Source organism: Carettochelys insculpta, chromosome 12, assembly GCF_033958435.1.
Source record: "Carettochelys insculpta isolate YL-2023 chromosome 12, ASM3395843v1, whole genome shotgun sequence".
NCBI classification, from domain to species: Eukaryota; Metazoa; Chordata; order Testudines; family Carettochelyidae; genus Carettochelys; species Carettochelys insculpta.
The window spans coordinates 2,026,446-2,051,583 of NC_134148.1; the positions used below are offsets into that span (position 1 = coordinate 2,026,446).

Consider the following 25,138-nt stretch of genomic DNA (forward strand, 5'->3'; position numbering starts at 1 on the left):
CTTTTTCATGTTTTTCAAGTTTTCAGCTGCTTGACAGCAATGACTCCCTATGCCACTTCTCCACCGCGGTCCCCAGCTCCTTCCTTCCCACAGCCTTTTCCCTCTGGTGCCTGCTTGCACAGACTCCTCTCAGAATCTCTACAGCTCCTTATCTCCTCCACTCCTCACCCAGGCACTGAGCCATCAGAAGAAAAGCCTTTTTATAACCAGTCTCAGCAGGTTCTTCATTGGCTCCAGCTGTCCTGATTAACTTGGCTCTCGAGTCTGCAAGCCTTCTGATTGACCCCAGGTCTTTCTATTAGCCTAATTGCCCTGATTGCTTCTAGCAGGTTCCTGCTGCTTCTGGATCAGCCTTTGCTAGTTTAGTCTGGGAACCTATTTAATCTTGAGCTAATGTATCTCCCTTCTACAACTCTTCTGTAGTCCTCTGGTATGACCCTGTCACACAAGAGCTGTGTCTACACGTGCACGCTACTTCGAAGTAGCGGCACTAACTTCGAAATAGCGCCCGTCGCGGCTACACGCGTCAGGCGCTATTTCGAAGTTAACTTCGACGTTAGGCGGCGAGACGTCGAAGTCGCTAACCTCATGAGGGGATCGGAATAGCGCCCTACTTCGACGTTCAACGTCGAAGTAGGGCCCGTGTAGACGATCCGCGTCCTGCAACGTCGAAATTGTGGGGTCCTCCATGGCAGCCATCAGCTGGGGGGTTGAGAGACGCTGTCTCTCCAGCCCGCGTGGGGCTCTATGGTCACCGTGTGCAGCAGCCCTTAGCCCAGGGCTTCTGGCTGCTGCTGCTGCAGCAGGGGATTCATGCTGCATGCACAGGGTCTGCAACTCGTTGTCGGCTCTGTGTATCTTGTGCTGTTTAGTGCAAGTGTGTCTGGGAGGGGCCCTTTAAGGGAGCGGCTGGCTGTTGATTCCGCCCTGTGACCCTGTCTGCAGCTGTGCCTGGCACCCTTATTTCGATGTGTGCTACTGTGGCGTGTAGACGTTCCCTCGCTGCGCCTATTTCGATGTGGTGCTGCACAACGTCGATGTTGAACATCGACGTTGGCAGCCTTGGAGGACGTGTAGACGTTATTCATCGAAATAGGCTACTTCGATGTAGGCTTCACATGTAGACGTAGCCTATGTGTCATTAAAATATTCAAAACAGGACTTCCATGAGGAATCAGTTTTGAGCTAGCCCGTTACACAGAGAGCAAAACTGAGCTCAGAGAATAAGGAAGGTATTTCCCTGTGCTTTATTTTCCAGTTCCTCCTTTGCCTGATCACTTTTGGTTCCTTTTTCTGCTTCCAATATTTTTTTTTCTTCAGAATCGTTCTTTCTGTTCTTCTCCAGGAGAAATAAGTGCAGCTCTCTAGTTCTTTGCATGTTGCATGTGCGAGAAAGCTGTCATCTGTCATGCCTTTCATTGATAGATGAAGATCAGTTTTCATACGCAGCCACAATTATGGTCACTGGTTCCCCTTTTACTTGTACCAAATGTTCTGCCACTCCATGCTTTTGCTCATCTAGCTGACAAATGCCGGAGACAGCTGTGCTGAAGAAAGATGAATCTATTCAATGTGTAGTAAACAGACATCAGGAAGAAATCTTTGTCGCACACCACTTTTTCTGAATTGTGCCAGTTAGTATACAATAATCACGCTGGGTGTGAGTAGTTTGTAATACGGACTAAGCAACAAGCCAGTAGTTTTGAGGCTCCCCCAGTGAAGTTTCTGAAACAGCCGTCTGCCGTCTGAACACTGCTCACAGCAAAATCCAGTTTTGCTTTTCAGTAAATGTTTTGAAATGTGCCTGATGAAAAATGCTGCACAAGTGGAATCATGTCAGTCAGAACACCCTGTGCATGCGCACGTGTGTGTGCATGCGCATGTGCATGCTGGAAGCCGGCCTGAGTGTTATTATTTCTAGTTGTGGCACAGTTTCTGTGCTCATCTGTCTGGGAGACGCAGCAAAGGGGTCAAAGGTGGCAGTGCTACTCTGTGCAGGGCCAGGGGAAGGGCACAGCTCAGGAAGAGTCTCTGTTGCAGAGTCTGTGAGGAGTGGGGCAGCCTAGGGATGATGTCAATAGCCCCATGCTGCTCTTCTCTCCCTGCCCGAGGGCACCTGTTTGCCCCTGGAATAGGGGCAGAACCAGAGCCCCAGACTCAGGCTCAGCTTAGCTGTCTGTCAAGCCAGACAGTAAACAGTTGTGCAGTGAGAGAGGAATGAAGGGTTCACAAGAACTGGGACTGAGTTACCTCAGCAGCCCACTTCTACAAGGGGAAATACTGAACAGCAGCAGCTCTTCAGCCCATGCCCCGCTCCGGCTTTTCCATATTCACAGGAGCACAGTGTGTGTGCTGGAGTCAAGAACCCGCCCTGGAGTCCTGACTGGAGCTGGGTGGTATAATATCAGAGACTCTTCCCTGCTGGGATGGCTGGGGGGAGGGGGGGCATGTGACCATGTGGCCAGGTGCATGGAGTTATGATGCCATTTGGCAGCTGGGCAGGTGACCAGGGGCCCCTCCTTAGCAAAATTCAGATTGTGCCATCGCCAATGCTCATTCCACCCTCTTCTGCTCTGTCACAAATGTTGTTTCCTTCCCTTCTCTTTAACCAGTCTTTATCTAGCTGCTCACCTCTGTCCCTGCCACCTTCTCCTAGTTCAGTTCTTTCCCTTTGACTTACTTTCTCTTGAGCATGCTGGTCCTGCACAATGAGGTGTCTAATTTAGGGTGTACCTATCCTGGTTCAGCCAGACAGTTTGGTTTTTAGCTTCCGTCTCTTGGCGCCTTTTAGAATTGCCAGGTGCCCCATTTTTAAGCAGCAAGTCGGGTTGAAAAGGGGCCCTGTGACTGGCTGGTGAGATGTACTGACCAGATACCAAAATGTCCAGTCAATGCAGGACTCTGGAACGCAGCCTTGGGGAAAGATGGGGGATAGGAGGCATGGCCTTGTGGGGAAGAAACAGAAAAAGGGCACAGCCTGGAGGAAGAAAAGAGTTAGGGCCATGGGAACATGGACAGTGCCTTGTGAGGAAAAGGCAGGGGAGGGGATGAGGTCTCAGGGCCGAGTTACCGGCAATTAGAAAGACGATAACCCTATTCCACCTCCAATGGAGTCACAGGGAGTGAAGGGTCCGACTGCGTTTGAGGCACAGGCACTGGGCCTTACTCTTTTCCACCAATTTATTTTTCAGCTAGATTGAACGGAAAGCTGCCTCCTGTCTTTCACTCGTAGGTCATCTAGTGGGGTCTGCACCAGAATTCACTGTAAGCTGAGTGTTTGGGTGCCACCCAGGAGAGATTCACTTGCCACCCAGCTGATCAGCAGAACACCCACAGCTGGCAGCATATGTTGCTACTGGTGGTGCACAACCACACATGCCTTGGTGCCCACAACAAAATTTATTCCATGCATGGATGCAAAAAAATAGAGGGAACACTGGTCTGGAGCCAAATACAACAGGACTGGAGTAAGAACCCATGACCTTGATTTCGAAGCTTCTCCACACCTTTCTTGAGCTTACTCAGACAATTTTCTTACCTCCCTCTTCTGATGAGAAGTTACATCGTTTTAGCTCCATTGATCTTAACCCCCAGCTCCATGAAGTGAGGTCCTATCACTGGCATCATCTGATTGCTCAGGGTTTTTCACCATCATCTAGAATTCATGCTTGCTTCAATTTCAGTGTGGGGTGTATTCCCTTCACTGCCTGACCCAGACAGCAGCTCTGTAAAAATCACGAAGTTATACAACTTTAGAACTGGAAGAGCCAGAAAAGGGGCACATTGATCAAGAGACCAAGTCCAGTGCCCTGCCCTCCTGGCAGGGCCAAACAACATCTGGATCATTCTTGTTAAGAGATTTAGAATCACAGAATCATGGAATTCTAGGGCTGGAAGGGACCTCAAGAGGTCATCAAGTCCAGCCTCTTGTCTAATGCCTGATCAATCCTAACTAAATCATCCCAGTCAAGACTTTGTCAAGCTGGGACTTAAAAACCTCTAGGGACAGAGATTCCACCGCCTCTCAAGGTAATGCATTCCAGCTCCTCCTGCTCCAATGCATCCACATTCTTTCTATCCTGGGGGGCCCAGAACTGGATGCAATACGCCAGATGTGGCCTCACCAGTGCCGAGTAGAAGGGAATAACAACTTCTCTAGAGCTGCTGGAAATGCATTTCCTAATGCACCCCTACATGCCATTAGCCTTTTTGGCTACAAGGGCACACTGTTGACTCATATCCAACCTCTCATCTACTACAATCCCCAGGTCCTTTTCTGCTGCACTGCTACTTAGCCAATTGGTCCCCAGCCTGTAACAGAGCTTGGGATTCTTTCATCCCAAGTGCAGTATTCTGCACTTCTCCTTGCTGAACCTCATCCAATTTTTTTGGCCCAATGCTCCAATTCGTCTAGATCACTCTCGACCCTATCCCTACCCACCAGTATATCTAACTGACCCCCTAGCTTAGTGTCATCTGCAAATTTGCTGAAGATGCAATCCAACCTCTCATCCAGGTCATTAATAAAGATATTGAACAGTACTGGCCCTAGAACTGATCCTCAGGGCACTCCACTTGAAACTGACTGCAAACCAGACATTGAGCCATAGACCACTACACGCTGGGCTTGTCTGTCATGCCAGCTTTCTATCCATCTTACAGTCCATGTATCTAATCTATAGTGCCTTAACTTATGGGCAACGTTGTGGGGGACCGTATTAAAAGCTTTGCTAAAGTCAAGGTATATCACATCCATTGTCTCCCCTGTCTCCACACAGCCAGTTACCTCATCACACAAGCTAATCAGACTGGTCAGGCATGACTTGCCCTTGGTGGATCCATGGTGCTCCAGAATGGATTCCTTGAGGATCCCCTCCATGATTTTTCCAGGGACTGAGGTCAGGCTGACCGGTCTATAGTTCCCTGAATTGTCCTTCTTTCCTTCTCTTAAAGATGGGCACTACATTTGCCTTTTTCCAATCATCCGGGATCTCTCCTGATTTTCACGAGTTTTCAACGATAATGGCCAAAGGCTCCGCAATGACATCTGCCAATTCCCTCAGTACCCTTGGATGCATTAAATCCAGACCCACAGATTTGTGTATCACTTGCTTTTCTACGTAGCTCTTAACCTGTTCTTTCCCCACCAAGGGCTACCCACCTCCTTCCCATACTGCATTGTCTTGTGCTGTAGGTTGGGAACTGATCTTGTCCATGAAGACTGAGGCAAAAGATAGTATTGAATACTTCAGCTTTTCCTGTATCATCTGTCACTGGGTTACGTCTTTCATCTAGTAATGGCCACACATACTCTCTGATCACCCTCATATTGTTAACATGCCTAGAAATCCTCCTGGTTATCCTTCACATTCCTTGCTAGCTGCAATTCCAACTATACTTTTGCTTTCCTTATTACTCCCTGGCATTCTCCAGCCATGTATTTATACTCCTCCTTAGTCATCTGTCCAAGTTTCCACTTATATGCATCCCTTTTGAGTTTGAGCTTGCCATCACATTACATTACAATTACAACACACATTACAAATCATTGTGTGTGCTGTTCTTAAAATAGGGGTTAGAAAAAGTCAGGTTTGACATTATTTATTAAGGACCTTTCCTTAAATATCACCAATGACGGAGAATTTACACTCACCCTAAGCGATTTATACCAGTAATTAACCACCCTGACAGGAATTTTTTCCTAATGTCCATCTAAACCTCTCTTGCTGCAATTTAAGCCCATTGCTTCTTGTCCTATCCTAAGAGGTTAAGGAGAATACTTTTTCTCCCTTCTCCTTGTAACATCCTTTTAGGTACTTGAAAGCTGCTATCATGCCCCATCTCAGCCATCTCTCTTCCAAACTAAACAACACCAATTCTTCTAATCTTCTCTGATGGGTCATATTTTCTAGTCCTTTAATCATTTTAGTTGCTCTTCTCTGGACCCTTTCCAATATCTCCGTATCTTTCCTAAAACGTGGTGCCCAAAACTGGACACAGTACTCCAACTGAAGCCTAATCAGTGCAGAGTAGAGCAGAATTACTTCTTGTCCCTTGCCTGCAACACTGTAGCTAAACTATAGTTGCTTGTCTTTTAGCTCTAGTGATCCCAGCCTCAGTCCCTGGGTTTCAGCCACCCTGACATGAAGCCATCACACTGGCACATGAGAGCTCTTACAAGAATGGGACTTAAACTAGGAGCATCTTTTGCCCTGGTGCAGATACCTCCACCAAGACCTGTCATAGGATGTTTTTCACTTCGTGCCACCCTGTTCTCCCCCTTCTGACCCCTGACTTTGCAGGATATAATAGAATCATATGTGATATTCTATATAAAGACATAACATTGCCCTGCCATTCTCTGATGAAATAACACTCCTATTTCAAATGATCCATATTCCAAAACCAGCAGCATTTGAAGTCAAAGGGATTCGGGGGAGAAACTTTATCTGCTGTCATTCACTTCTGCAAAAGCACACGCATCTACCATGATGATCCCAAATTCTGCAGAATATTTAAACAACTGACATTTCAGAGCTTAACATTGGATGTTTATTTGGAATTTAAATGCTGTATTCACACTGTTACGCTATTTAATGAAGTGATTTAAAAACAGACACACACCTTCCCTGTAACACCTGAAAGACTAACCAATTTTATTTATTAGGTAATGAGCTTTTGTGGTTCAGACCCACGTCTTCCTGTGTGATCCTGCTTTTGATATACTCCAGTACTGACATGCATTTGGCGATTGCCAAGACTTGGAAGTGTTGTGTTATTAACACATCACTATATAATTAGGGGACTTAGCAGGAGGCTGGGTGTTCACATGTTCTTCCTTTTCTCTGCTGCTGACAGTGCTTGGATGAAAGTCACTTGGTGTTTTGTTAGGTGACAAGTGAAAATGAGTTTTGTGGCCAAACCCGAACAACTTGGCACAATTCCTTGGAATAGCACGGGAGGGAGTGAAGGGACGGCGGGGAGAAGGGTGTATTTCAGCTCCAGATGAGATGCACTGGTAGCACTGTGTGGGGGATTATGGAGCAAACTAGCAGGGGGTGCCACACTTCAAAATTGAGGTGCGCTAGCAGAGCGAAGGTGGGGAACCTTGCCTAGTTTCCAAGAACAACGCAAAGCTGCTTTCTAATCAGTGTTTTCCTGTTCTTCACAGATTGACACAAAATGTCTCTGTCTGAATGTTTATTAGCATCCTACTCCAAAATTTCTGCTGCTATTACATGTCCTATTACTCTGCCACTAGAACAGATGCTACTGGCTAACAAACAAACCCCGCTCTATAGCAACTGGCTATTATTAAATATTACATGAAAAAGTGCCAGGAAGTTGCAAAGCACTTCAAAAGCAGGAACTGAGATCTGGCCCCTGCCCCAAACCATTTACAACTCAAATTGAGCAAGGAGTAGACCCAGAGGGAAGGTTTGTAGAAAGGTTACCGGAGAAGAGGTAATGGTGGGACATAAGTGTTAGAGGACTGGTTTGCTAGAGCAGAGTGGGTGTTAGGCAGACAAGTGAGATGTAGCTTTGAGGCAGGTCTATGGGACCAGCAGGATGAAAGCCATGAAACTAAGCATTCATAAAACAAAAGAAGCAGTGAAATGAGAGCAGTGTAGGGTGCACATGGGGATTTTCGTAGAAATTAGATCAGACCTCACTCCTCCCTTCTGGACTCTTCGTACTATTTCAGTACTAAGTGAACTAGAACTGGGAAGGCTCAGGGTTCCTTACAGCACACACACAGCTTCAGACCAGTTTCAGACATCTGGAAAAGCAGCTCCATCCCTTAGCTGCTTACTTGGCTTCCTACTTACTCAGCCACCTCCTGTGAGTCTGTGATCAGAAAGGCAAGCTCAAAGTAAGGCCCCGGAAAGCTCATGAGTGGGAAAAGCGTGCCAGCTCAGGGTGGCTAAGAGCCAAGAGCTCTGCTGGTAATTTCCCACACTTAGTTTGGAAGCAAAGAGGAAAATGCATCTTTTGTCTGTGCTCTGCTAGGCAGCACTTGTCCCTCCCTTTCTGCATGAGCTTGTCCTCCACAGAACAGGCTCAGCCACATCAATAACTCACGACCAAAACTGGCTTCCCCTTTTCTCTCTCCCCTCCTCACTCGAAGAGTTAATAGCATCAAAACCTGACAAGAGGAGGAACTTAAGGAACTCCCTGCTACTACTCCGGACCTTATTCACTCAGACACACCATCTGAGCCCCAGCCTGGATTATTCTATTTACTTCCCAAAATCCACTAAACTGGAAACACTGGATGCCCTATCATTTTGGGTATTGGCATCCTTAACACCGGACTATCCAGTTACGGGGACTCCCTCCTCAAACCCTATGCCACCAACACTCCCAGCTATCTCCGAGATACCACCGACTTCCTGAGGAAATTATAAACCATCGGAAAAGCTCCTGATAACGCCATCCTTGCCACCATGGATGTAGAGGCTCTGTACACTAATATTCCACATAAAGACAGATTACAAGCAATCAGGAACACCATCCCTGATGTCACCACAGCCAATCTGGTGTCTGACCTCTGAAACTTTGTTCTCACCCACAATTATTTCCGATTTGGGGACAATTTATACCTCCAGATTAGTGGAACTGCTATGGGCACCTGCATGGCCCCACAATATGCTAATATATTTACGGCTGACCTGGAACAACGATTCCTCAGCTCTCGTCCCCTATTACCACTCTTCTACTTAAGATACACTGATGACATCTTTATGATTTGGATCCATGGTATAGAGACTCTAGAAGAATTCCACAGAGACTTTAACAATCTGCACCCCACCATCAACTTATGCCTCGATTACAACATGCAAGAGATACATTTCCTGGACACTACAGTACTAATCAAGCATGGCCTGATCGGTACCACACTGTACCGGAAACCCACCGACCGCTACACTTACCTACACCCTTCTAGCTTCCATCCTGCACACATAACTAGATCCACTGTTTACAGTCAAGCCCTTAGGTACAATCGCATTTGCTCTGATCCAACTGACAGAGACCAAAAACTACAAGAACTTTACCACATATTCATAAACCTGAATTACCCACCAGGATAAATAATAAAGCAAATCGACAGGGCCAGACGAATACCCTGAGACCAGCCACTCCAAGATCGGCCCAAAAAAGCCAAGAACAGAACACCACTGGTCATCACCTACAGCCCGCAACTCAGACCACTGCAACGAATTATTACAGACCTACAACCCATCCTTAATCAGGATGCTGCACTCCAGAAGGCCCTAGGTGACATGCCTGTTCTCTCCTACAGACAACCTCCCAACCTCATGAGGATCTTCACCAACAGCCACAGTCTATACCCCAGGAACACCAGTCCTGGAACCTTTCCTTACAACAAAGCCCGCTGCCAGCTTTGTCCACACATCTTCTCTGGAAATACCATCACTGGACCTAACCAGGTTATTGACAGAATCATGGGCACATTCTCATGTTCCTCAGCTAACATTATATATGCCATCATGCGCCAACAATGCCCAGATGCTTTGCACACTGGACAGACTTCAAACTCTCTTAGACAAAGAGTTAATGGTCACAAAACAGACATAAAAACACTCCAGATCCACAAACCACTTAGTCAACATTTTAATGGAGAGGCCATTCTGTTGATGACTTAAGAGTTTGCATGTTACTGAAGAAAAATTTTCACCCCCCTATTCAAAGGGAGACAGCCGAGTTGTCTTTTACATTCAAATTCGGCACATTAACACTTGGTTTGAAGCAGGATGGGGATTTTCTGAGTCACTGCAGGGGCTCATTTGCATACTTGGCTTAATCTAATTCTTGACACCCCTCCCCCGCCCCTGCACTCTCGGATTTGCTCACCTTGATCATTTGTTTTCTGATTTGTCAGCCTTGATTACTGGTTTTGGTTCTCTGTGCCTTAAACATGGAGTCTGCTCTGGTCTGGCTACTGGAGAAGTGGGTCTGTCCCACGAAAGCTCATCGCCTGACCAATTATTTTGTTAGCCTCCGAAGTGCCGCTTGGCTGCTTTTTGTTTTGACAAGAGGAGGGTTTGCGCGTCCTACAGGGGAAGGACGAGGGGAAACGGTTGCATCGCTCCAGCCCCGCGTGCACGGACCCTCCCCCTCTTGAGCACGTTCCAGGCAGGAGCCGGGCTCCTCCCACAGCGGGCCGGGCCGGGCCGGGCCGGGCCGGCGCTGGCGCCTCAGGCGGGAGGAAGCGGCTCTCACGCGCGCAAGCGCCCGGCCTGGCACACAGAACGGCGGCTCTCTCGGGGGCCGCCCCCGGGGCCGGCGGCAGCCGACAACAGGCGCTTGCTGGCGGCTCCTCGCTGCGCCCCCGGCCCACCGGGACCCAACCGCCTTCCCCGCCCGCGCACGGCCAGCGGGGGGCGCGGCACCTCCGAACAGACCGCGGCGCCGCTCGGCCGCACTCACTCGCACTCCGCACCGGCCGCCTCCGGCTCCCGGCCGAACGGCTCTGCAGGGCGAGTGGCGCCGGCCAGGCGGCCCCGCGGAAGGCGGCAGCGGCCTGGGCTGGACGGGCGTGTCCGGAGGCGCTGCTCGCGGCTTGGCGGCTTTGCCCCCTGCCTCGCGCGGCGCCTCAGACCTTCCCGAGCCGAGCCGCTCTCCTCAGAGCCCCACCGAGTGGTACATTCCGGCGCCCTGTACCCACGCCCCCCCCCTCCCCGCGCCAGTTGGTACAGCCGGGCTGGTTGCCGTCCGCCGGACGCGGGGCAGCGCTAGGCGGAAGTTACGCAGGGGGCGGGTTGCGCTGTTCTTCCGGTTACGGCAGGTTGGCACGCGTGCCGGAGCGGCGTTACGGAAATGACGTAGCAGGCCCGCCGGCCGCTGGGCGCCTGCAGTTCCTCGGACGTGGCGGGACGGGCGGAGGAGACCGCGGGCCGCCGCGCGCCATGTGGGCCCGGGCGCTGTGCGGGGCGCTGCTGGCCCTGGCCGCCGGCTACCTCTACGTGCGGCAGCCCGAGCTGCGGGGCGCGGCGCTGCGCTCCCTGGCCGGCCGCCTGTGGGCCCCGCCGGCCGAGAGCAGCATGGCGGCGGCCTGGGAGTCGCTCATCACCCGGCCCGCCCGGCCCTGGAGCAGAGTGGCCGTGGGGTGAGTGGGCCGGGCCGGGCCGGGGGCTCCGAGGCGGTCTCCGACCACTGACCCGCGGCCTACAGCCTCCCGGGCTTCCTGGTCGCCCCTGGCCCGCCGCGCGACGCCGGCTGGTGCCCTGCGCGTGGGAAGGGCAGAGACGGTCCCTCCCGGCCTCGCTCGGCGCGGAGAGCCCCGAGCCCCGCTCCGCTCCCGGGCGCTGGCCCCAGTGCGGGGAGAGCGGTGGAGCGGAGACGCTTTCGGTTTTGTGCTGTGCTCGGTGCACAGACCCACCGCGGTGGTGCGAATGCGGGCGAGTCTTGAGCGTCCGTGGGGTCTCCGGGTAGCGTCGACAGGGAATTCTAGACCCATAAATATGCTTTTGCGAACGTCGGCGCTCGTGAAAGGTGCTGTATTGCAGCCGGCTGGTTGAGACCTTTATGCTGCTGCCCATCACCAGAGTATCTGAATGCTCTCAGCGCAGTGTTCCCTGTAAGCTCAGTGTTTGGCCTGCTGGGAGAAGAAATTCAAATGTCACCCAACTGAATAGCAGAGCACCTTCAGCGCCCCGCCTGTGTTTCTGTTGGTGGGGCACGTCTGCACGTGCCTCAATGCATACAACAAAATTGATCCTGCACGTGGATGGGAAAAGAGCAAGCGCTGCTTCAGTGTAAAACTAGCAGAAATAGCACAATCTCCTCAGGACTTCAAGTCCAACTCTCTATTCCCTTGCTTGTTTGAAGTCCTCTATATTCACAGCACCAGTGTAGTATGATCTAGCTTCCCCGTGCTGTAAAACGTAAATTAATCATGACTTAGGGGGACCATCTCCTTAGCCTCTTTGGAGATTGACCACAAGGTTCCGAATTTTGTGTGTGTAGGGAAGTGAGTGTGGAAGTGATGGAGTACTAGGTTAAAGCCACATTATTTAGTGAGCTGATGTGGGTTTGAATCACTGACCTACAGTTGGACTCAGAGGGGTAGCTGTGTTAGTCTGTAGCTTCAGAAATAACAAGCAGTCCTGTAGTACCTTCAAGACCAACACATTTATTAGGTCAGGGGCTTTCATGGTAAGATCCACTTTTTCAAATTATTGGAGTAGACTATTAGAATCCAGGGTTTATATGGTGGGAAGAAGGGGAAAAAAGGGATTCCCTCTTCCACCCTCCCCCCCTTTGGTTATATAAACTCGGTATTCTAACTGACCTGTAGTTGAAAGCCTCTGAGTATCACTGCTGATCTCCTGGGCCATCTAGTCCCCTTACAGATGTATTTTGGATCATCTTTGTTTAAAATGAAGATCTTCCTTATTTTTAGATGAAAGCGTAAGCACTGTTATTGAGTCTGTTCAGGCTCTTTCACCATCATCGCCACAGTATCAGAGTTACTTTTGAAATGGCAGTATTGGTCAGAGCTATAAACAAATACATGCTCTGTGCTTAGATATTTTGCATTCATACGCTATCCAGCTGAATAGTGCCAGAGAGATAGCCATGTTAGTCTGTAATCTATCAACCAAAAAGCAGTCATGTAGCACTTTAAAGATGAACAAAATAATTTATTAGGTGATGAGCTTTCATGGGACAAACCCACTTCTTCAGATCTACAGCTTTACCAGAACAGACTCAATATATAAAGCACAGAGGTTCAAAGATAGTTATCAAGTTATCAAAGCAGGTCTTTTTTTGACAAAGTAAGTGGACACTGTTGGCACATGATGGCATAGTTGAGGAATAGGAGACTGTACTAGTGATTCTGTAATTAATGTGGTTAGATCCTGTGATGGTATCTCTAGAATAGATGTTTGGACAAAGCTGGCAACAGGGCTTGTTGTAAGGAAAAGTCCCAACAATGTCCACATAGTTTGTATATGGGACAAACTGGAAACACTTTTTGCCAAAGAATGAATGGACATAGAGCAGACATAAAAAATCTCCAGATACGCAAACCTGTCCCATGAAAGCTCATCACCTAATAAATTATTTTGTTAGTTTTTAAAGTGCTACATGACTGCTCATCTAGCTGTATGCATTATTCCCAAAGAGATTTTTTTCACCTGTAACGGAGCTGACTGACTTCTCTGGGGGGTTTGAACTGGTGACCAATATAAAATGGTAAAAGTTGGGTCAGAATGAAAGACTAGTGTCGTCAACACTCCTGGGAAATAAGAAGCATTCTGTTGTTCTACACTGGAATGTGATAGTCTTTGACAGAACCAAGCTCCCTTCTTCCTGTGTCTTTGGCTCCCTTGTGTCTTTTCCCACTCTGCATGCATTAGCAGGTAATGAGTGCTAGCTTCTGTTGTGCTCATTTTCTGTTTCGTACATGTGTGAATAGCGAATAAAATACTGTGGCATTATCAGAGGAACAGTTTAGATGCACATAAATACATAAAACAAGGAGTGATACTCCAGGCCCTGTTTTCATTTGAACATGGAGATGGAAATCTGTCCCTAGCCCATTCTTTTAGCTGGACTGACTGTGTCAAAAGCAAACCATTTTGTCAGTTACAGCAATAATTGATGCATTTCTTGAAGCTGCTTGTGAAATTCTTTGGAATCTGGGTGCTAACAACTTGAATAAGTCAAAACACAGAAACTTTCTCCAAAATGTTTGGAAAAGTTCCCCCATGGCATGGGCTCTTTTTTTTTTCCCAGCTCACTTTTCCTTTTTGTCCTCTTTTTCCAGTGTCAATGCCTGTGTAGATGTAATCCTCTCTGGTGTGAAGCTCTTGCAAGCACTTGGTCTTGATCCTGGCGATGGGAAAGATCATGCTGTCTTGAATACCAGAAAGGATCTGAAAGAAGCCTTCATCCATTTCATGCAAAAGGGGGCAGCTGCTGAGCGCTTCTTCAGTGATGCGGAGGCCTTTGATCACATTGCACAAGCAGCCTCCGAGTATCCTGGGGCACAGGTGCATTTTCTGTTTTAGTGCTCGATTCGGAAGATTTATTCTTTGTACACTGGCAAACACCATAGCCGCTTTCATGGCCCTTTTCATTCTACAAAATGATCATGAAAGAGATTCAGGAAACAAAAATTTACGCTGCTGCTTGTACTATATCAGTTAACTTTAACCGTTGCTTACTGTATGAAGCAGCTGTGGAGTCTAAACGCTCAGCTAATGTACAGATACTGTCTTTGAAAATGTAATTTGCCTCTAACTTTGCCCATCTTTTTGGATCCCGAATCTCAGAATGTAGAGCCGTATCTTCTGCTGTACACGCCAGCCTTCCAAAATCCGCACAGCGTATAAGTTTAAACGGCATTCACAAGAAATCTGTTAAATATATCCTAGGGAACAAATGAAATGTCTTTTATGGCTGAGGGGCAGGGCTGATACTACAAAGAAGGTGCTAACTTTTTTAAATGGTACAGGTGTTGGAGTGGAGCGAAGAATAAGGAACTAGAAATACTTTCATACCTTTCAGCCTTCCAATGATCTAAGACTCAGAAAGGCATATGTTTCTGGCATTAGGGAGAGCTCACAAGAGTAGATAGTCTTTCTAAAGCACCTGTTTCCTAGTTGGTTCATCTGCTCCGAAGTACAGTGGCCTTATGGAGTTTTTGCCATGTGCCAATTTGGCGGTTGGCATTAAGGAAGATGATTTCTGAAGATTGTGTGGAGTTCTCCAAATGTTCTTCCAATCCAGGAAAAAAACATTGAATTCTTTTGCACCTAATTTCTTATTCTAGGTTTCCATGGTCTTCTGATTTTTTAGTGAATATTGGCCTTGAGCTTGATAAATCTTAAAATGATTGTTTGCTAGCTTACTAATAAAGATAGAACATAACTGCCCCCTCTCCCAAAAATGAAAATAAAAAATGGATGATATTTAGCAATATTTAGGGGATGAACAATTTAAAAGGTGTACAGTAAACTTTTGCTTTACGCATCTTCAGGTTGCGCAAAACTCACTTTAATGCGAGTTACACACAACTTTGAAGATATGTGGCTATCAGCCTGCCTAGCTTTCCCTCAGTTGCAGGCAGCTAGGCAGGCTAAAATCTCCGTCCCAGAATGGCACTTCTGTCAAGCTGACAGCAGCGCCACTCTGGGGAGGGACGGAGAGGTTTTAGCCCCCGCCCCCCGTGGCCCCAGCTCAGCCCCAACCCGCACACAGGACTCCCAGCCCCTGGTGTGCTACAGCCCTGAATAGGGCTCGGGCTCCAGCCCCCTGCCCACCACCCCCACGGAACCTGCTCCAACCCCCACACACCCTGGGTCAACTCCACCTCCTCCCCCGCCCGCAGCCCTAACCCACCCTAGGCTTAACCCCTTGGCCCCAACCCACTGCCCAAGCCCTCCTACCCACCTTACTTGAAATTTGGGATATGTGAGGGTTGTGTGGAACGCAGCCCTCATGTATCAGGAGGGACTACTGTAGTGAGCTATCAGAAGGCTAATGCTAGCAAAATAAAAACCGTCACCAGGGCTGAAAACTGTTAAACTGGAGAAAACAGTGTTGGACAGAGAACTGTGCAATTACTCTGACCCAGTCCCATCAAAAGCACATCAAATTTCTTCTGACAGTTATTGCAGATCTCTGTCTATTAAACTCTAACTGCATATTCATGTGATCCTTTTTAAAATCATCTCTTACAGCTCTATGTGGGAGGAAATGCTGCCCTGATTGGCCAGAAACTTGCAACAAATCCAAATCTGAAGGTAAGCGTTTCAAAAACTGTCTCTATTGTGGGCATCACAGCCCTAGAATATGTTCCTTAGTGGAAGTTGACTCTGAGTTAGCACAACTGCTTTTTACATTACTCAGACTCTGGTTTGTGAGCTTCTCTATATCCAGTATCTTTTGCCTTAATGATAACATTCTCTCTGTTGCAATCTACGACTTAATCTTCCCGTCACTGCTGATTGTGTTTTGACATAGTCTTAAATTGACCAAATATACATGATTGGACCAGCAACAGCTACGCTACCTGTTTTAATCATGTGGTGCACGAAGTTGGGGTTTCCGTACAATACAAAATATGGATATCCATTTTAGACAGTATTGTGTAGTACAGAAATTTGGATGCTGAAATGCTAACAGATTTTGTTCATAGGGGACATGCCACTGCATCCTTGTTTGTGTTATCTGCTTTGTTTCTAGATCCTTCTTTGTGGTCCAGTTGGGCCTAAACTCCATGAACTACTTGATGATAATGTAATTGTCCCACCAGAATCTATGCAGGAAACAGATGAATTCCACCTTATCTTGGAGTATCAAGCAGGTACTTCCAATACTGCAGGGCATTGGACATTAAAGGGGTAAAAGAATTATTAGGTCTAGTTCACTGCCAGATATTTTCCACTACAACACTGTCAAGGAAACAGTTAGGATTTCCGAAGGTTTGTTTGACCATCAACTCAAAACAAACAAGCAAAAGCCTCCACGCAAACTCCTTGTAGCTGTTTCATTAATCTTTGGGATTTCTTTCTGGTATAAATTCAACCTCAGATATGCAGATTCCAGAATTGGAGAGGTGATGACAAGAGGAGAGAACCAAGCTGTATAATGAGCTAGAGTAGAGAAGGCAAGGAAAAATGGTCCCATACTAAAAGTCCTACTCTGCAGTGAGAGAGGAAATGGTGGGAGTGGAACCAGCCAGCCCTATTCATTGCATCAAAGCAGGCGAGTCACCTTGTGTTTCCGTACTGTCTTAATTTTATTTTTTTCATACAATCAAGTTCTATATGTACTATAAGGATGTGTGAGATTAGTCTGAAGAGACAGTCCCTAAGATGGATTTCCTTGGCTGTGTCTACACTTGCCCCCAACTTTGAAGGGGGTATGGTAGTCAGGGCCACAGGTGGTTACTAAGAAAGTGCTGCAGTGAACATGCTGCAGGGGAAAATTAGCCTAATGAAGTGCTGCAACTTCGAAGTGCCGGCATGCATGTAGGAGGAGTAAAGGGACTTCGAAATAGCACGGGTACTTTGAAGTGCCTGCGGCTACACGCATGCTGGCACTTCGAAGTTTGACACTTTGCAGGTGCCACAGGGGAAAATTAGCCTAATGAAGTGCTGTGTATTTACCGCAGCACTTTCTTAGTAATCTCAAGGTAGCGCTGATTAGCCTCTTTGAAGTTGGGGGCAAGTGTAGACACAGCCCTAATAAAATAGTGCACATAAGAGCATGAAAACCACTTCAGTAACAGTACCTTTCTGTTGCATGGTGATGCCCCATAAATTAGAGAATTGTGTGTCGTCATTTGAAAGACCTGCATAGAAAAATTGGCCATGGCAGCAAGTAGTGCTGATAATTCACCAAGTGGCACTGTGCCCCTGAAGCAGGTGCCCCAGATTGGTGACTGTAGGCACTGTGTTCTTAGAGTGCTGTCTTTGGAATGTGGTGTAAAACCAAATTATTGACTCCTTGTTTTCACGATATCCTTTGGTAAATATGCTGGTCAGATGCCAGCTACGGCTTCACTTGAAGCACCTATTCTTTGCTTTCCCCCCCTAAAAACTGTTGTGTCCTTTAGCTGGTACAGAATAGTTGCCATATTCCATCCCAACATCTCTGCTTCAATGAGGCGTGAGCCCACTGTAGTCTGTTTTAGGATCTTTCTGGTTGAAAGGGGCTGTACCAAGAATCCGTGACTGCACCTAATTAATAACATTGCTTGTTCTCCTGTTTTTTCCTCCCCCTTCTAGCTCTTCGTATGTCGCAGTAGTAGGTCTGTATTGGTACTGTGTAGAACTGAACACATCTAGCTACCTGTGAGTGGGTCTTCTGGCAGAGGAGATCACCAGTCCAGAGCTTTATTACTTGTCTTTTAGAGTGTCTTTAGCTTTGGAAATATTCTCCAGTACTGATGCTGTACACAGCCTGTTAGCGCAGTTGTTAAGTTAAAGTGGTTTATGCTTTCCTATAGTAGATCTGGCTTAGAAGAAGTATGTTGTGGGACAATTGTCTTGGTCTTTCCGGAACTGACAGATTAAAAAAACCCTAAACATGTACAGTACTGAAGGTAATAAATACCTTATGCAAAATTCTGCAGTTTCTGGTTTTAGCATTTATTTTTAAGCTTTCTGCAAGTCAGTAAACTTCAGACGAACTGTAAATTATCAGTATTCACAGCTGTCACTGTCAGAGCTAATCTGGTAGCTCCATCTGTTCGTGAGCTGCAGTAACTTGCTAGGTGAACAAACATCTTAAGCTGTTTTGAAACTCTCTTCCTTTGAGTTGAGGTCCCTATATCTTACTTCAATGCTGCAGTATTGCTATTGTATCAGATTTCTCTGAGCTACATGTGCTGTAAGATGAGAAATGTAAATTAGTCTCCCCGTTGCCCTAAAACAGGTTTTACTAATAGTGGGTTGGATTACAAGTATGTATCCTAAGCAAAGCCTATTAGTATAGTTACAAAATACTGTGACTTTTATGCTAAAATTAAAATAGCCTTCCCTGAGTACAAAAGAAGGTCTATATAATCTGAATTCTTTCTGCATGTGGCTAATTGTAATCCAAGGACTAAAAATACTTGGCTTTCTTTTGCATAGTGGCAATGAACAAGACAACGAGTGACAGCTGTCTTTTCCAAACAGAAACTGAACAGGACTTTCATAGGTATCTGAAATGCTGCATGTGTGGTTTAAAAAGTTTACACTGTGCCATAGCAGCAGGTTCCAGAATGATTTCAACACTTACAAAAGCCCGGACTAATTAAACTCTGTAGCACTTCCCTTCTTTTTGCATTCTGTTTGAGGAAGAAAGCTCTGTTTTTATTCAAGAGCTCTTCCTCCAGAACTCTTGATAGGGGCCAGTTAACATGTCTTTGTCTCACGGTCAGTGGGAAACATACTGTTTGCTTTGTGTAGATCTTGTTCTTAATCTGTTCTTGGAAGCATGCATGGGTGGTTGATGGGCACTCTTGTCTTTGCCTACAAGCTGCTTCAGTGTGAAATGCACTGTTTTGAAGTTCCCTCGTGTGAATCAGTTGAGCTACAGGTATTGTCCCCTCCATAAACCTTAATATACTGCACTGTGAAGCTCTAAAATTTTCCCGATGGATGACTTGAGTTGAATTGAGTCGTCTTGGACAGAGGTCCACATGAAAACAGCCTCACCAGATAAGAATTTCATTCTCTGTCAGTTTGTAAGATCTGAGCAAGCAAGCTTACTCACTGTCTCCCAGGCTGGAGGTTCTCTCCCTGATTACTTCAGAAATGCTCCTTCTTGGGCAAGTTGCAGTCTCATGACCTTTCCTCCCTTCGATTTGGAGGTAGCAACACAAGTAATGTCCTTCTGTCCCCTGCCCCACCACAACCCAATCACCATAGTTAGTGAATGCTCTTTTTTTTTTTTTTGTATACTCCAGTGTTAAAGTTGGGATTTAGTGAACAGCTAACCAGGCAGACTCTAACACAGATTTACCCATGTTTTTCCATGTCCAGAATTGCCCAGTGGGGATGGGAGGAACCATTTTTGTATATTTAGGCATATGACACACAGCTTAAGTATCAAGGGTCATACTCTCCATAGGCTGGCTTCTAGGGACTATGACAGTTCTGATTGGTGCTGAGATTCTAGTAAGGATCCAGAAATCATCCTTGATTTATTTGGCTTAATTGTTTGTTGATTGGGGGATTTTGTCCTAGGTGAAGAATGGGGACAGTTGAAAGCTCCCAATGCCAATCGCTTTATCTTCTCCCATGACCTATCGAATGGAGCCATGAACATGCTGGAGGTGTTTGTGTCCAGTTTGGATGAATTTCAGCCAGACCTTGTCGTGCTCTCAGGGCTTCACATGATGGAGGGGCAGAGCAGGGAGGTGCGTGAGAAGAGACTTCTGGAGGTAAGAACAAGAGCACTGTACTGTCTCCTTAATGCCAGGTCTAATAAACACTAGCACAAGTGGTTGACTTCCTGAGATTTCAGCATGCAGCTAAGGAATGTCCGTGTTCAACTTGCTTTTCCTGCTAGTGGGGGCCAAAGGCTTGTACGCTGAAACTGTACATTCAGCTACCATTATGCGCTCTTATGGGTTGACTGAGATTCTCTAACACTGGTGGCTGGATCCAGTGGAATCTTCCTAGAAGCAGCAGCCACAATTTGGTGACCAGACTATGGGTGGATTTATGTAGTTATTGGACCCCATGCAGTGGCTGACTGTGCTGTGTTCCATCCCCTGTAAACATATTCAAAGCTGTGGCTGAGACCCCAGTATTCTGCAGGCCAGGAGTCACTAACTTGGTTTACCGTAGAGCCAGTGCAGGTCCTCAGATCCTACATGTGTGTCTCCATGCATTCCCCCATGTGCTTCTTACCAGCCCCACCTGCTGTGCCTGGGCTGTTTAACCTCCTTCCTGCCCTGGGACTGCTGGCACCCCACCACTGGTAGCACCATGGAGCTAGAGTGGCTTCTGGCTGCTAGCTCAGTGCCACTGCTGGCATGTTCTTGTACCCTGAGGGTCTGTGCACAGCTGTCAATCCATAGGATGGTTTGGTGCAGCCGACCCACACCCTGCGCTTTGTGGGGGGTCCCTGGTAATCCATGAGGCCACATTCCTTTCAGGGGAGGTGGCTTGAGGGAAGGGGCATGGGGGTGGAGATGGGGCTGGACTTTGGGACATCTCCCTTCCCAAGAGCCATTGGGACTCACCTGCCAGCAGCTGTATGTAGGCTGGATTGTAGAAGCACTTGGGCTGCGAATGGCCTCCAGGCTGAGAATTTGGGACCCCTACAACTGCAGGCAGTAGCTGTGCCAGGTAGTCCAAAAGGGACTTTTTTCCTCTTTCAGCAGAAGCAGCTGCAGTGAGCCTCTCTTGTGTGGAAGTTGTTCTTTGTTTATCTTAGAGCTGACTGCCTCCTGACTCAGTGTATTCGCCTGTGCTTCAGAAACAAGCATTTGGAGCTGCTTCATGTCAGGAAGTTGTCTTCTGCCCTGGTCAGTTAGATGACTATGGAATTGGGTCTGGGTTATGGTCCAATGCTGTTGTCGTGCTCTGAGATTCCAAAAGCTGGCGTGTGCTCCCATTTCATTATCTGAGCAATAGAGTCCCTTTGCCAGCAAGATCATTCAAAAATCTGACTGTATCCAGGCACGAGCAGGCTGAAGCCCAAAAGATTTTCTTCATTCTGTTTCTTAAAGATGTCTTGCATTTCCTCCTGCAGGCTGTGACCTCTATCTCTGATATCCCCACTGACATCCCCATACACCTGGAGCTGGCCAGTATGACTGACCAGGATTTAATGAGCAAGATTATGCATCAGGTAACCAACATGACAGGACATGCCCTCTTCACCGCATCTGGCCATCATTGGTGCAGCACCCAAATTGACTGGTAGGGGATTATAAATGGAAATTTAGGATTGGGGTTCCTCTTCTGAGAGCAGTGAATATCTTAGCCATAAAGCTTGCAGAGCCATTTTGTACTTGTATTCCCCAGCTGCAGTTACTGCTGTGCTGATATTCCCACGCTCGACAGTGCATTAATGAGAGAAGTGTAACAACTTTGGATTTCGTAATTGGTGTTGGACAGTGTTATCATCTTCAGTATATCTGTCTTTAAAACACCTTAACGGAGAACAGTCAGTGTTCTCAGCCAGTCAACACTGTTTTTATCAATGTTCCATGGTCAGTCAGCTCGGCAAAAATGAGTGTTCTCAGCAGCTGAATCTGCATGATTTATTGTAGGGAAGGACTTGAATTTGGCTGACTTGCTGCTCAAAGCCATAATCCTCCTTTGCAACTGCAGTGGGGAAATGAATCCAAGCCCTGATTATTCACGTGCACCCATTAACTTTCTGTCGATTCGACATGAATCATCACAGACTGTTTCAGATTTAACAACCTTAGAGATTTCTGATAGAATGATTTAAACTGGAGTTGGTTTAAAAAAAACTCAGGCTTATGAAGTTTCTTTCAGCTGTCATTGCATCCATATATACCACTCAATCCTCTCCCTTTTTCAGCAATGTCATTCCTTCTAGTCCCCAAGGTAGGAATGTTTTGGCTTGGAAGGAGCAGATTTTTATTTTTAAATGGCAACATCAATTTTACTGTGCATGCATAAGTGGACATACCTGGAGGCTGAGGTCTCTTCCAGCCCGATGATTCCATGATTCATTGATCATCAGAACTTACAGGCAGGCAAAGTAAGAAAAATGCTGCTCAAGAAATTTAGTTTTCGTTAAGTCTGCTTTACTCTGTATATTTTAATATGCAGAGTTGGCATTTTGTGTTAAGAGTTATAAAGCTTCAACTTTTTTGAATTTCAACATCTGTCATTAAAAAAGTGTCTGAGCTAGGAAATGTGATTAAATCTGAAGCCTAAAGAAAAACTGTTGTTCACCGTTTCTGTTAGCAGGTCTTCCCCCTGGTGAACTCTGTTGGGCTAAATGAACAGGAGTTGCTGTTCCTCACCCAGTCAGCTTCCGGTCCTCATGCCTCCCTTGCTTCCTGGAATGGAGTTCCAGATGTGGGCATTGTCAGTGACATCCTTTTCTGGATCCTGAAGAAGCATGGAAGGACCACAGACAAGGCATCTGATCTCACCCGGATCCACTTCCACACATTGGCTTATCACATTCTGGCCACAGTGGATGGGTATTGGGGCAACCAGATAGCAGCTGTGGCTGCTGGAGCCAGAGTGGCAGGGACACAAGCTTGTGCAACTGAAACCATTGACACTGACAGAGTCTTTCTTAAAGCTCCCTTGGAATTTGTGACATCCCATACAGAGGCATCCTCTAAAATGTCTTTGAGTCCAGATGACCCAGTGGCACAATGGGACAGAGAAGGAATCTCATTCCATTTCACCCCAGTTTTGGTGTGTAAAGATCCCATCCGGACTGTGGGACTTGGAGATGCTATTTCGGCTGAAGGACTCCTATATTCAGAACTGTACCCTCAGTAGACTATGGAAATGAGATGCCTTTTTCTCCATGAACATAGTGTCTGAGGAAATGGTATTTTCAACAGGATTTCAGATGGGGGGGGGAGTGGGGGTGGAATTTGGGATATTCAGCAATCTGGATATCAGCTGAGAAGACCCAAAGAAGAACACCACATTCCAGCCACTTGGCACTGACTTGAGAGTTTCTCATCTTCATGTAAAAGTTGTAAAATTTTAATTGAGAGACTAGGTCTTTTTCTTTGTGTTAAGCAAGTCGTGAAGAGGGAAACTGATACTGAAATCCCTGTTTGGAACAGAGTTGCTGATTGTTAATTTAAGCCAGTCTTGTCAATGGTGCTTGAAAGCAAGGCGGCCAGACAGAATTTCATGCTTATGATGAATCACTGGGGATACACAGCAGTTTTCAGCCATCGTGCTTCTGATACAGCAAAAATAAAAGGCTTTGGTATTATCTCCTAGCAGCAGATTGCTACATTGCAAGAACAACCCTTCCACTGGCTCAGTATTGTGATCCTATCACTTACTGACAAAATTACCTCTCAAGCTCAGTGTCCCAAGTGTAGGAGGGAGCCAGAGTAAATGGTGCTTGAAATGTGGCATGTACTGTACATGCTCTCTATATGCACAGAGCTGGAAAGAGCTTTCCTAGAGTTTTTCTGTGAATTGTTTTGACTGTCTGTGCTCTGCGCAGCTGAGGATGCCCAGGCTGAGCACATAGAGCTTCTTTTTCGTTTCTGGGTAGGACAGAGTAACATGCTCAAGATTTGGAAGATAGTGTAGTTACTTGTTTACTTTAAAATGAGCCTCAAATTTTAATGTGGCTTAGGTGCACAGAAATCACCCTGTGTTTCAGCTAGAGAGACTGTTTCTGTGTTCTTTGCTGGGGTATGCTCTTATCAGCCTCGCCTTTGAATTTATGGATAGGCTCTTGTTGAAGACTTGATTTTTATATTAGTACTGTTGCATAATTTTTGTGACATGCTTATATTTGATTTGGAGGGGCTTGTTGATTCATGTGGTATCTGTGGATAAGTCATTACTGGTTTTAAGGTTACTGAATGGGCCTGTCCTTCACATGCTGGAAATCCTCCATGGGTACTATTAAGAAATACTTCCAGTTGGAAGTCTTCTTCCTAGTACTTTTGGGATGTGTAGCAGAGGTTTTTTATTATGAATTGTCTATAATTTCCCTGCTTCAGGCAACCTTGTAAATCACAAGAACAGAGCATGCACATTTTTCTGTCAGAACAAGAAGGGAATTGCTTTGTATTATAGCATATTTTTAGCTGAGAATTTTTTATTAAACATTATTTAGATTACCATTTTTCTCTTGGTAGCACTTGTCTCAGTAGCATTGTATTAAGACTGTGTTGTGTGCTGCCCCTTGAAAAGTATCTGAAACTGTAAGCATTTCCTTGTATAGAAGAGAAGTGCAAGTCTATTTCAGTGTTGACCGAAAAGTCAGTATGCCTGACATGTCTATGTAAACTTTCCCTGCTACACATATGTAAGACTTGCAGCTGCATGTTCTGCATTCAGAAACAGATTTAAGTTTAAAAATAGGCTCCTTATATTTTGTAAATGTACCAACTATAATTATACCGAATAGCTGCAAGAATTGCAGTGTGGAATCTGAGACGACTGATGCAGAGAGGATATTTTTAGTTGCCCTGTGCATGAAAAGCAAATGCTTCAGTCAGAAGCAGCTTTAATGTGACATTTTTCTTAAGTGTATGTGTGTCCTTAATTTATCCAAATAATTGGACAGAGTTTTACTCCTACAAAGTGCAAGCTGCCTAGTCTGGCCATGCATGCCCCTTGGATATTTAGGCCTATTGCAAACATCAAGAAAACCAGATTATCTGTAGTGTCTAATGGAGATAAGTGAGGACTTGAATCTTTCATCCCTGCTTCATAAAGCTGGGTACAATTGAATGATTAAAAATCTTCCATCCATAACAATTACTCTACTAGCTAAGTCTCATGTGTGGCACAGTAGGCCTAAGTTTTGTAGCAAGGACCCTGGAGTCATGTAGCCTTGTGTGAAAGTGAAATACAAGAGATCATGGGAGAAATAAAAGGCATGTTGCATCTTAAACTGTGAAATCCATTTGCTGTGGCTGTGCTCTGCCTTGCTGATTTACATGCTGTGACTATGTGTT

General features: G+C 46.4%; 1 protein-coding gene and 1 long non-coding RNA gene across 5 annotated transcripts; one reads left to right on the plus strand and one right to left on the minus strand.

Annotated features, from left to right (window-relative positions):
• Nucleotides 1-1,224: 1,224 nt before the first annotated feature.
• On the minus strand, nucleotides 1,225-10,730 carry LOC142019480 (uncharacterized). The gene is made up of 3 exons (XR_012647096.1): nucleotides 10,453-10,730; nucleotides 3,539-3,725; nucleotides 1,225-1,547 (listed from the first exon to the last, which is right to left on the minus strand). It is a non-coding gene; the product is annotated as an uncharacterized LOC142019480 (long non-coding RNA).
• A 127-nt stretch (nucleotides 10,731-10,857) lies between these two features.
• ADPGK (ADP dependent glucokinase) lies at nucleotides 10,858-25,074 on the plus strand. 4 transcript variants are annotated; one of them, XM_075007193.1, is made up of 7 exons: nucleotides 10,858-11,131; nucleotides 13,799-14,024; nucleotides 15,717-15,779; nucleotides 16,222-16,342; nucleotides 19,716-19,912; nucleotides 21,232-21,330; nucleotides 22,425-25,074. In XM_075007193.1, exons 1-7 carry the CDS (start codon nucleotides 10,932-10,934, stop codon nucleotides 22,974-22,976), a joined length of 1,458 nt encoding a protein of 485 aa, XP_074863294.1. In that variant the 5' UTR covers nucleotides 10,858-10,931; the 3' UTR covers nucleotides 22,977-25,074. The 4 variants fall into 4 exon arrangements, with proteins under 4 accessions (XP_074863294.1, XP_074863295.1, XP_074863296.1 ...); XM_075007194.1 differs by having other exon boundaries at nucleotides 22,428-25,074; XM_075007196.1 differs by lacking the exons at nucleotides 10,858-11,131; nucleotides 13,799-14,024; nucleotides 15,717-15,779; nucleotides 16,222-16,342 and adding exons at nucleotides 16,634-16,743; nucleotides 18,618-18,684.
• The last annotated feature ends 64 nt before the right edge of the window (nucleotides 25,075-25,138 follow it).

What these genes read in the sequence shown, in the direction of transcription:
- ADPGK (XM_075007193.1), top strand. Translation starts at nt 10,932, where the DNA reads ATGTGGGCCCGGGCGCTGTGCGGGGCGCTGCTGGCCCTGGCCGCCGGC. An exon ending in TGGAGCAGAGTGGCCGTGGG is followed by an intron (nt 11,132 to 13,798) that starts GTGAGTGGGCCG and finishes CTCTTTTTCCAG; the next exon opens with TGTCAATGCCTGTGTAGATG. An exon ending in TGAGCAAGATTATGCATCAG is followed by an intron (nt 21,331 to 22,424) that starts GTAACCAACATG and finishes CGTTTCTGTTAG; the next exon opens with CAGGTCTTCCCCCTGGTGAA.